This window comes from Danio rerio, chromosome 15 (genome assembly GCF_049306965.1).
Source record: "Danio rerio strain Tuebingen ecotype United States chromosome 15, GRCz12tu, whole genome shotgun sequence".
NCBI classification, from domain to species: domain Eukaryota; kingdom Metazoa; phylum Chordata; class Actinopteri; order Cypriniformes; family Danionidae; genus Danio; species Danio rerio.
This window is the reverse complement of record NC_133190.1, coordinates 43,615,197-43,627,500: the sequence shown is the minus strand read 5'-3', so window position 1 is coordinate 43,627,500 and position 12,304 is coordinate 43,615,197. Positions and strand designations below refer to the sequence as shown.

The window sequence follows — 12,304 nt, the reverse complement described above, 5'->3', positions numbered from 1 at the left end:
TTAAGTCAAACAAGTAAGACTGTCTCCAGAAGAAGAAAAAAATATCAGATATATATATACTTTTACTAGCTCCCCTTAAAATTTTATTTTCTTTTTTGAATATTTCCTAAATGATGTTTAACAGTACAAGGGTATTTTCACAGTATGTCTGATAATATGTTTTTCTTCTGGAGAAACTTTTATTTGTTTTATTTGCTACAATAAAAGCAGTTTTGTATTTTCAGAACAAACCATCATTTCACAACAACTTGCCTATTTACCCTAATCTGCCTAGTTAACCTAATTAACCTAGTGAAGCTTTTAAATTTCACTTTAAGCTGTATAGAAGTGTCTTGAAAAAACATCAAGTAAAATATTATTTACTGTCATCATGGCAAAGATAAAATAAATCAGTTATTAGAGATGAGTTATTGAAACTATTTTAATCAACACGGGGAGAACATGCGAACTTCACAAAAAAATACCAACTGACCCTGCTGGAACTCGAACCAGTGACCTTCTTGCTGTGAGGCGACAGTGCTAACTACTGAGCCACCATGTCGCCTAAAACTATCATCAAGTACTAAATTAGTTACATTTACTTAAGTCAAACAAGTACGACTGTCTCCAGAAGAAAAAAAAATCATATATATATATATATATATATATATATATATATATATATATATATATATATATATATGTATGTATATATATATATATATATATATGTATATATATATATATATATATATATATATATATATATATATATACATATATATATATATATATACATATATATATATATATATATATACATATATATATATATATATATATATATATATATATATATATATACATATATATATATATATATATACATATATATATATATATACATATATATATATATATATATATATACATATATATATATATACATATATATATATATATATATATATATATATATATATATATATATATATATATATATACATATATATATATATATATATATACATATATACATATATATATATATATATATATATATATACATATATATATATATATATACATATATACATATATATATATACATATATTGACTTGTTTTACACAGTATATATAAATATACATTAGGGGTGTAACGGTTCACAAAAATCAAGGTTCAGTATACGTTTTCGATACAGCAAAAAAAGAAAAAAGCCAGAGGATTTCTCAGATTTGATTTTTTATTGTATTAAAACTAACATCATAAAAGTATGATCCTGTTTTTTTTTTTCTTTTACTTTAAACAATGACAGAGCTATACTGCAGGGTTTCTGCCTAGCAGCAAATAAAACAAATCCTTCTTTATCCTCAAAACCAAAAAAGCTGCTTATAAAAAAATAAATGTAATATTGTAGCAGTTAAACAAATAAAAAGAAAATAATAATTTAGTTTTTATATGGAACTCAGTTTCAATCTATTTGTAAGTATTTTTTTATTTTCAGAAAGATGAGCGTCCACCTTTTCCTCAGACAGCACAGATCTGCTTGTTTTGACTGTCACCTGCTATTTTAGTGGATCTAAAAGCAGGATTTATCTGACTGAAATGGGCTCATGAAGGAATAATGTAAAGGGGCTCTATTACATTTAACATTTTCTTAAAACCCGACATTTTCACTACTGATTAAGATCTCTCAGATGTTTTTTTCCACCACTCTCTTGATAGCGGTGATGGTGCATGACGTCTGAAGAGCGGTGGAGGCGTGTGCGTGCGTTGTACCTGAAGAGCTTGGAGGGATGCGGTGGAGAGGGGTGTGCGTCGTATTAAAGGATCGGATGGGGGGGTGGTGTATATACATACAGTTGAAGTCTTTTTCTAGCCCCCCTCTAAATTTTATTTTCATTTTTGAATATTTCCTTAATGATGTTTATTAGTGCAAGGAAATTTTCACAGTATGTCTGATAATACTTTTTTCTTCTGGAGAAACTTTTTTTTGTTTTATTTGCTACAATAAAAGCAGTTTTGTATTTTCAGAACAAACCATCATTTAACAATAACTTGCCTAATTACCCTAATCTGCCAAGTTAACCTAATTAAGCTAGTGAAGCTTTTAAATTTCACTTTAAGCTGTATAGAAGTGTCTTGAAAAAACATCTAGTAAAATATTATTTACTGTCATCATGGCAAAGATAAAATAAATCAGTTATTAGAGATGAGTTATTAAAACTATTATGTTTAGAAAAGTGTTAAAAAATGTCCCTCCGTTAAACAGAAATTAGGGGAAAAAATAAACACACAATTATTGTGTATGGCCATACACGCAAATCGCTTCACAATCATGAGGGGGGGTCTCTCCACACCACAACCAGTGTGCAGCATCCACTTGGATGATGCGACGGTAGCCACAGGACAACGGTGCCAGTGCGCTAACCACACAACAACTATAGGTGGAGTGAAGAGACAGTGATAGAGCCAGCTCAGGGGAAGGGTATGATTGGGAGGCCATGATTGTAAGGGCCGATAGAGGGACTTTGGCCAGGACACTTGGGTAATCCCCTGCTCTTTACGAGAAGTGCCATGGGATTTTGAATAACCTCAGAGAGTCAGGACCTCTGTTTAGCGTCTCATCTGAAAGACGGCGCCCACAGACAGTGTAATGTCTCCTTCAATTTTACTAGGGCATTAGGACTCACATAGAACACAGGTTGAGCGCCCCCTGCTGGCCACACTAACACCACTTGTTAAGTGTTTTAGATAAAAATATGCAGTTCACTAATCTAAGCATTTTTGAATAAATCAAAGAATAAACAATGTTTTGGACTGGTGTTTTTATAAACTAGAGGAGACAAAGTACAAAAGTAAAGCACTTACATAATAACATGAATCTACCACCCACTGAAGATAAAACTTTAATCAAACTTCACTTCAATGGTTATACTGTATCTGGTATTTCATCTAATCAGCCATAGTCCATGTTTGGAATAAAAAATCAATGATATACACTGTCTACCGCATTAACTACAACTCAGACAGCATATTTATAGCTTCTTGTTAACCAATTAAACCCAACCGAGGTGTTTCCAAGCATTCAGCGCCAGTTCTGGTCGATTAGTGTTTCTGCGGTGACCTTTCACCTTTACGAGACAGCAACTCGAACAGCTATTTAACGCCTGTTACATCCTCACCAAGCAGAATCAGCCCTATTGTTACTCTGAGAAATGCACTGCTTAAGACATCCTTTATGAACCTTTAAATATACTTTCAGCAAAGAGACTCTAAACACAAGTTCAAATTATCCTATTAACTACCGTGGAGTAACTAGTTTGTGTTTAATTGCTCTGTGCTCTGTTAAACACCACCGTAAAACACCCTGAGAGGTGAATTAAACCTATCTGGAGGAGAGGAAAGCCTCCAATGTGATTGTATGTTGGTGTGTTTCTGTCCCTCTGGTGTGTGTTATGATACGGTGAGCGGTTTTTTGAGCCAGTTTGTGCCTCTGGGCTCGGAGAAGTGTATTAAAGCCTGTTTGACCTTTGAGTTTGTCTGAACTGAAGGATTTAAACGTTATGGACTGAAGGAGACGGCAAAGACAGTTTGAGAGACAGCGGGAAAGCGATTTATTCTCTGAGGACTTTAACTAAACAGGGCACAAAGTAACATGCTGTAGGCTGCGAATTAATTGAATGGATAGTTCATTCAAATATTACAATTCTCAGCTTTATGTGGTTGGAAATGTGCATGACTTTGTGTTTAAAGCTTAACTCAGTTCAATGAAATTAAAAATGAACATCTAGGCTTCAACAGGTGTAAAATACCACAAATTAGACAGAATAACTAGCTTATATATACTGTACAAACATTATAACTATTGTAAATACCACTCACCGGCCCCTTCATTAGGTACACCTGTTCAACTGCTTGGTAACGCAAACTTATAATCAGCCAATCACATGGCAGCAACTCAATGCATTTAGGCATGTAGACATGGCCAAGATGATCTGCTGCAGTTCAAACTGAGCCTCCACAAACATCAGATCTCAATCCAATAGCGCACCCTTGGTATGTGGTGAAACGGGAGATTAGCATCATGGATGTGCAGCCGACAAATCTGCAGCAACTGTGTGATGCTATCATGTCAATATGGATCAAAATCTCTGAGGAATACTTCCATTACCTTGTTTAATCTATGCCACGATGGATTAAGGCAGTTCTGAAGGCAAAGGGTCCAACCCGATGCTAGTGCTAGTACCTAATAAAATGGCTTAAACATTTATTTAATTATATAATAAACATAGATACTTTATATACATTTATACAATTTTTAAACATATCTTTTATGGTTTAAATTATGTAATTTACAATAACTATATATATATATATATATATATATATATATATATATATATATATATATATATATATATATATTAGGGCTGTAAAATTATTTTAAAATTTTGATATTTTTATGTTAGCATTTAAGTGCCATTTGAATTTCCAAACAATCCATGCCAATAACAAACACAAATGATTTCCATGTTGGATTCTAAGAGGGCTACACACACACACACACAACGTGCGCAGTACAGTGCACCCGGTGAGCGCGGGATCCCTTCAGATTCATCAACACGCACAATCGCGTTCATCAAATTTGCTTAAACTAAGCGTTCTAAAGTATGGCTGTGTTTTACAAGCAAGGATTTTGACACGGCAACATGAAGACGACGCTTTTCAAAAGTTGCGTGTAGGGGGGAAATGACGCAGCTTAAAGGCAGAGGAATGGGCTCTTTGACAGCTTGCGACTTCATCTGGCACTTTCATTTACATGGACACCAATACTCCGCTTTTATGATTAAGACAATGCCAATTAAGAGTCGACCATGTAAGCAGCGATTTTTGATTAACTTAAAGGATCACGCGAGTCCCGAAATGCGGAGATTTTTCTTTCTGTTCGCCATGCGGTATCAAATTCCATTAAAACATCCTGAATGAAAATATGCTGAACGAGAATGAACTGCTGAACTGCAGTTAAAGTCTAAATATTAAAAATGAAACACCTGAAACTGCATGAAACTCACAGGATAGTCTGGTGATGCGACATTAATTGTTTTATACTGAAACTTTCCTTCTAAAAACGCGTCCTTGGTCTTATCCAAATTTCTTTGCATGTTAAACACACGCATGGCCAGAGCAAGCTGAACTGGTGCTCTAGGCAAACTTCAAACACACCGCCCTCAACGCGAAAGTGAAAAAGAAAGTGACCGGTTCGCAGATGAAAATGAGGACCGTGAGGCGGGGGTCGGGTGTAATGGATGAAAGTGAGGACCGGGGGGTTTGCTCACTATTCTGCTGCCCAAGGCGGCGGCCTAGGTCGCCTCTATGGACACACGTCGGCCACAACAGGAAATAAAAAAAAACTGCAACTGCATTATTTGCGTTATTTCTTTTTTTAAGTGTTAAATATTTCAAATTACTTGCGTTAACGCTCATTTTGACAGCCCTAATATATATATATATATATATATATATATATATATATATATACATATATATATATGTATATATATATATATATATATATATATATATATATATATATATATATATATATGACTTGCCTAGTAACTTAATTAACCCAGTTAAGTCTTTAAATTATTAATTGAAAAAATTAAGTACGGCAAAGCAGTGGTGCAGTAGGTAGTGCTGCCGCCTCACAGCAAGAAGGTCGCTGGTTCGAGCCTTGGCTCAGTTGGTGTTTCTGTGTGGAGTTTGCATGTTCTCCCTGCGTTCGCGTGGGTTTCCTCCGGGTGCTCCGGTTTCCCCTACAGTCCAAAGACATGCGGTACAGGTGAATTGGGTAGGCTACATTGTCCGTAGTGTATGAGTGTGTGTGTGAATGTGCGTAAAAACTTGCTGGATAAGTTGGCGGTTCATTCCGCTGTGGCAACCCCGGATTAATAAAAGGGACTAAGCCGACAAGAGAATGAATGAATGAAAAATGATGTACTATCATCATGTCCCCATTTATATGTATCTATAAAATGTTGTACCATTAAAGTTTGAAGGCAGAGAAAATGCACAGAAAGCAATCCTCATTACAACATAAGCCGGCAATAAGTGACTAAACAAGCGCTGGTGTCTAGATGTTTACTTTAGTTTCAATGCTGTGGGCTGCAATTTAGTTAAGAGTCAGGGCCTGTGTGCTTGTGTGTGTTTGTGTGTGTGTGTGTGTGTGTGTGTGTGTGGTAAATCTTGTTAAAAATACTGCTCCTGCTGGTGGCAGCACAGTCTAAATCATGATCACGGCATAAAGGTTGAGCTTAATCGAAATTCTGTTCAGGTCAGGAAGTGTGTTTCTCCCTCTTTCTCGGTGCGTGTGCGCGTGTATGTGTGTGAAAAAGCATGAATTATAGAACAAGGCGGCTCTCTAATTCAATGTTATGAGTTTCTGAGCGCCTAATTTACAAGTGTGTGCTGCTCATGAGCATGTGCAAGGTGTGTATGTGCGTGTTTGTGTGTGTGTGCAATCTGTTTCTTGTCACCAAGCAAGGTGTTCTACACTGCCTGAATATAAAAGTATATTTAAAGCTGGCTGGGCTAGATGCTGATAAGGAGGGGGTTTATGTTTGCCCTTTTTGAAAGACGCAATCCACCTAAACTACTGCTTTCGGAAATGTCACTGTAATATGTTCCGTTCGTGAAGTGATGCGCTTTCTCATCGCAAATCCGCACCGCCATCATTTGCATGCAGTTGCATCACAGCTTTGATAAAAGCCTTATAAAACCAGTGTGCTTTTGCTCTCCAGCAATAAGCAACTCTACGTTCTCTTCTTGCAGAATCCAGCTTGTCGCCCTGGAGCGAATAATCCATTATCAGGCGAGGATGAATGAGGTGTAATTACTGTGGACTTTTGACTTGCTGTAATGGTGTTGTTCTACATTATGCTTACATGCAGAACAGGGCTTCAGAATAGCATGCAGGCTATGTTTAGATTGAAATAACTCAAGCATGTAGAGCTCCGTTACAAGGGAAAGAGGAAACCCACATTTGTATGTAGTTTTATTTTTTATGGACATCATTTTTTTTTTGATGCATTGCCGAGGAACACAAAAAGTGCTCTCGTCTGCTAAAAGTGCTTGTTCAAGGAAATTTTTATGGCTGTTGTGTTAAATTGACCAAACAAACCCTACTGAAAAAAACTTATTTTGATTTTAGCTGGTCAACCAGGCTGGTTTTAGAAAGGTTTTGGCCATGGCTTGAAACCAGCCTGGTCTTAGCTGGTCGGGCTGAAAAATCACCAGCCTAAACCGGCTACAACCAGCTTGACCAGCCTAGTTTAAGCTGGACATAGCTGGTTTTAGCTGGGCTCCCAGCCTGAACAGCTAAGACCAGGCTGGAAATGGCTGGAAACCAGCCTGGAATGGCCAAAACCCCTCTAAAACCACCGTGGTTTACCAGCTAAAACCAGCCAACCCATCTAGGGTGGTTTAAGCTGTTTATCTGCAGAGAAGTGTTTTTGAAAACTGTTTTTTTTTTTTAACATCCAACAGAATTCAAGTGTCCCAAAACCACACTTACTGTCACCATATGGACAAAACCTAATAAAAACTATAGAATTTTTAGAAACAGTCAAAGTTGACCAAAGTGTTGTACATAGAAGTAGAAAAAGAGAGTAGGAAAGTTCAATTAAAAGGGAGAAAGCAGGAAAGACCATTAGATTAAATCAATAAAAGAAATAATAGGCCCAGTAATCAAGCAGTATTAAAAGAAAGAGAAACCAAATAGGTTTTTAAGATGAACTAAAACAGGGGGCCAGTCTAATATAAAACAGTAGACCATTCCAGAGTTTAGAAAAAGCAATTGCAAAGCAGGATCACCTCATTTTTTATAGCAAGTTCTAGGCACGGTGAGTAAACGGCTAGATTATAGTGTTTGAAAGGGTGTGTATTGAAGGAGCATGCCTGTAAGGTACTTTGGGGCAAGATTATTGACATTTTTGAATACAAATCGAACTAAACAAAACAGGCTTGAATTGAGATAAAGGTAAGTGAGTAATATCGTTTTCAGTGTTGCAAAAGCAAATGTATCTTGTGTAAAGGTTTTTACAACATTTTTACTGGGGAGGTAGACAAACTCTTAATTTTCTGCAGTATAGAAAGACATGCACACTTTGTTGACAGTTAAAAAAGTTCTTACCTGTGATATGATAAGTGACTTGTCGGTTCCCAGGAGAGCTGTCATTGTCCCGTGTGTTCAGCACTGCCACCACTTCACCGGGTGCATCACTCTCTCGCACGCTACCATAATAACGGGGTTGGAGAAATTGAGGTATGTTGTCATTGGAGTCACTCACTGCTATAGTTATAGTTGTTGAGGATGACTGGCTAGCGGGATCTCCAAGGTCAAATGCCCAGACTGTAAGACTGTGGGCAGGGTTCTGTTCATGGTCAAGCCCTTTTAGTGTTGATATCCAACCAGAGCTGCTGTCAATCGTAAAGTAAGCTCCATGCTCTTCAATGTCCTCTCCGCCAGAGCCACCAAGCAACCCAGGGGGTGCAAGACTGTATGTTACTTGTCCATTAGCGGCCCAATCAGGATCCAAGGCTCGCACTTGTAGAATCCTAGTCCCAGGTGAAAGACCCTCTGTGACTGATGTTTCATAAGTATCCGACTCAAAAGCAGGTTTGTTGTCATTGACATCTTGCACTTTTACCTCCACATCCACAGCTGAAACAGCATCCAATCGCCCCTGCTGCAACATTGCAACCACTTTGAAATGATAGATCTGTGTCAGCTCTCGGTCTAGTGCTTTGTCTAGTTTGATCATTCCGCTTTCTTTGTCAACCAAAAACACTCCCTCACTGTTACTCTCTGGAGTTTGTCCAATCACTGCTGCAAAGCTTACTGGTAACGAAGAGTGGCTAGTCGAGGTGTGTAGATGCACAGCTCCCAGCAAGGAACCTATTGGCATGTCCTCTGGGACTGTAAAGGAGAATTGTGGTTGGCTGAAGGAGGGAATGTGAGCATCTGCGGACAAAACATGTATGTATACTGAGACAAGGGAATGTCTGATAGGTGCACCCCCATCAGAGGCTTTAACTAAAAAAGACAGTACAGAGCCACGCAAAGGGGCAAAGTTGCCTTTGGTGACAACCCATCCACTGTCTGGGTCAATATCCAGAAGTTCAGTGACCTGCAAACTGGCCTCACTATACAGACTGTAGCTGACTTGTCCATTGGCATCCTGATCTAAATCCCAAGCTTGCACTTGAATCACAAGGGTCCCTGGTTCAACCTCAGACCGCACACTTGCATGGTACTCCGAGGCACCAAAGAGTGGAACATTGTCATTCTCATCTATAACAGTAACCCTGACACTGCAGTATCCAGATCGACCACCTGCATCCACGGCCGCAACAGACAGCACCATCTCACTTCGCTCTTCCCGGTCCAGTCTTTCAAGAGTTGTGATTTGCCCACTGCTATCAATGGTAAACAGGTCCCGAGCAGCATCTGAGAGCAGCACATATCTCACATCTCCAAATGGTCCAGGATCTGCATCTTGTGCTCTGATCGCAATGACTTTTGATCCCGGTGGTGCGTTCTCACGTACATCAGCCTCATACATGCCCTGGGTGAACTGGGGGGAATGCAGATTAGCTCGCTCTACTCGAACATGCACTTGCGCTGTACTGGTAAACACTCCATCAGAAACACTTACATTCAGGGTAATGGCGGAAGGCATGCGCTGCATGCGCCGCTGGCCACTCAGTGTGAGGACACCTGAGGCGGCATCTAATTCAAACAGCATTCTTTCATTTCCAGACACTAGGCCATACTGCAAGCGCTCTGCATCTGAGCGGTCTGCATCAGAAGCCTGGATGCATGTAACAAAGTGCCCTTTGGGTGCCAACTCATTGATCGAGGCTTCATAGAGTAGTTGGTTAAACACTGGAGCATTGTCATTGGTGTCTGTGACATCAACTGTGACCCAAACTTCACTGCTCAGTGGGGGGAATCCATTGTCTGTTGCTTTGACAAGAAAGACATAACGTTGGATAGTCTCATGGTCTAGGGAGCGAGCGGTAAGAATCAAGCCACTGCTGCTGTCAATGTGGAAGTGGTCAGTGCTGTTGGTGCGGTCTGGAATGATTTGATACCGGACAGCTGCATTTTTCTCAGAGTCACTGTCCGTTGCAAGGACCTGTAAAGCTGCAGTACCAATCATGGCAGATTCTGAAATTACAGCTTTGTAAGAGGGCTGCTCAAACACTGGAGGGTTGTCATTAACATCCAATACAGTAACCTCAACATCTACTTCTGCGCGAGCACCTGTGAGGCAGTCAGTTGCTCTAACAATGAGTCTGTGGGCAGGGCTGGTCTCATAGTCGAGGCCAGCTATTACACTAATGACCCCTGTGTCAAATCCAATAGAGAAGAGGGTTCCAGGGTCACCATGTGTTATTGTGTAAAGGACACTCTGGCCTTCAGGGCTGCTGGCATTTATTCCCAAAATTGGAGTCCAAACTGGTATGTCCTCACTCACTTTAACTGAGTAGAATGGCCTGTCAAATACAGGCATTGCTCTGTTTACCACTGTAACAGGGAAGGTGACTGAAGAGGACAGAGGAGGTGTTCCCATGTCCCGGGCAAACACAAGGACCTGGTATTCTACACTGGAGAGATCAGCCTCGAAAGCTCTTCGCAAGCGAAGCTCACCACTCACACGGTCTACCTCGAAATGTCCAAGTTCATCCTGAAGAAAGTAATTGACCTCTCCATTTAGTCCTTTGTCCCGGTCTACTGCTGTCACCCGAAATATTGCTGTCCCCGGCTCTGCTTCCACTTGCACGGCAGCATAGTATGGCAGTCCAACAAAAACAGGAGCATTGTCATTGACATCAGTGACTTGAACTCGAACCAGTGCCCTTGCAACCCGAAGACGATCTTCCTCCCGGCCCGCTTGTACCAACAGTCCATATTCTTCCTTTTCCTCCCTGTCCAATGGGACTCCTACAGTTTCAATGGCACCTGATGTTGGCTTAATGCGAAATTTCCCACCTGCATTGAGCAAAGTATAACGCAGGGGCTCATTCAACTTGTTGCCTAATGCTGTCACTACAGCAACTGTTGTTATGTTGCCATTGTTCTCCTCAATGTTTGCATTATAGGCACTGTGAGTAAAAGCCAGCCCACTGTCCAGGGCCTCATGAACCAAGACAGTCACCAAAGCAGTGCTTGAAAAGCGTCCATCTGAAACACGGACATTAAAGCGGAATCGTTCTTTGCTAAATGTACTGTTTCTCACAGTCAACAGTCCAGTGCTTGGTTCAATGCTGAAATGTTCTAGGCTGCCATCTGTCAGAGAGTAGGTGAGCTCTGATTGGCCATTACCATCAGGATCAGTAGCAAAAACTTGTAGGGCTTCTACACCTTCATAGGTTGGCAGCAAAAGAACAGCTTCATAAGAATCCTGGGAAAACTTTGGCGAGCAGTCGTTAACATCTTGCACCTCAATGGTTACCTCAGCAGGTCGCTCAGCTGAAAGCTGCGGATGTCCACTGTCTCTGACATTAACATGGAAACGAAAAGTAGGTGTGGTTTCATGGTCAAGCTGAGCAATTGTCCTTATTGATCCAGTCCCAGCATCTACTGCAAAGAAGCGTCTGGCAGATTCTTCCATGATCTGGTATACTAACAGGGCATTGTGGTTGCGATCAGCATCACTTGCTCTTATGACCAGTGGTTGTCCATCATCACTCTGCACAACACTGTTAAGCCCAGCACCCTCACTGATACTTCCACGGTAGTGTAGCTGTTGGAACACAGGTGCATTGTCATTTTGGTCCAGAACTACAACTGTTATTGTAGCATTTGATGCCTGTCCAGCCATGTTGCTTGCAGTGACTATTAGAACGTAGGACGAAACGGTCTCAAAGTCCAGTGATTTCTGTGTAGTGATCACTCCACTATACTGATTGATGCGGAAAGTGCGATGACCATTGCCATGGCGAATGTCATAGGTAAGGGTGGAAAGACTTAAAGCATTCACTGTAACGACTGAAGTTCCTATGGCAACACTTTCTGATATCTCCGCCTGATATTCATTTTGGGGAAATTTGGGACCGGCATTATTGGATAAGGTCACTGCGATTCGGACGACAGCCGTTGAAGATAGTGCTGGAGAACCATTATCCGTTGCTTTCACAGACAAGACGTAATGACCTATGCTGGACAAGTCCAGTTCCCGTGCCAATGAGATAATGCCCAAAACAGGATCAATCCGAAAAGTGTTTCCTGTGTTCCCTAAGATGAAAGAGAAAAAA

General features: G+C 39.9%; 1 protein-coding gene across 9 annotated transcripts in view; it reads right to left on the bottom strand.

Annotated features, from left to right (window-relative positions):
* The window catches only part of fat3a (FAT atypical cadherin 3a), a 523,435-nt gene that overhangs the window by 91,503 nt on the left and 419,628 nt on the right, over positions 1-12,304 (bottom strand). For 8 of the 9 annotated variants that reach the window (XM_073923188.1, XM_017350986.3, XM_073923189.1 and 5 more), the window contains one exon: positions 8,175-12,284. In XM_073923188.1, the coding sequence (XP_073779289.1) occupies positions 8,175-12,284 (4,110 nt within the window). Of the gene's footprint in view, positions 1-7,056; positions 7,246-7,393; positions 12,285-12,304 lie in introns of those variants that run through there. The other variant, XR_012390554.1, reaches the window with a different exon arrangement.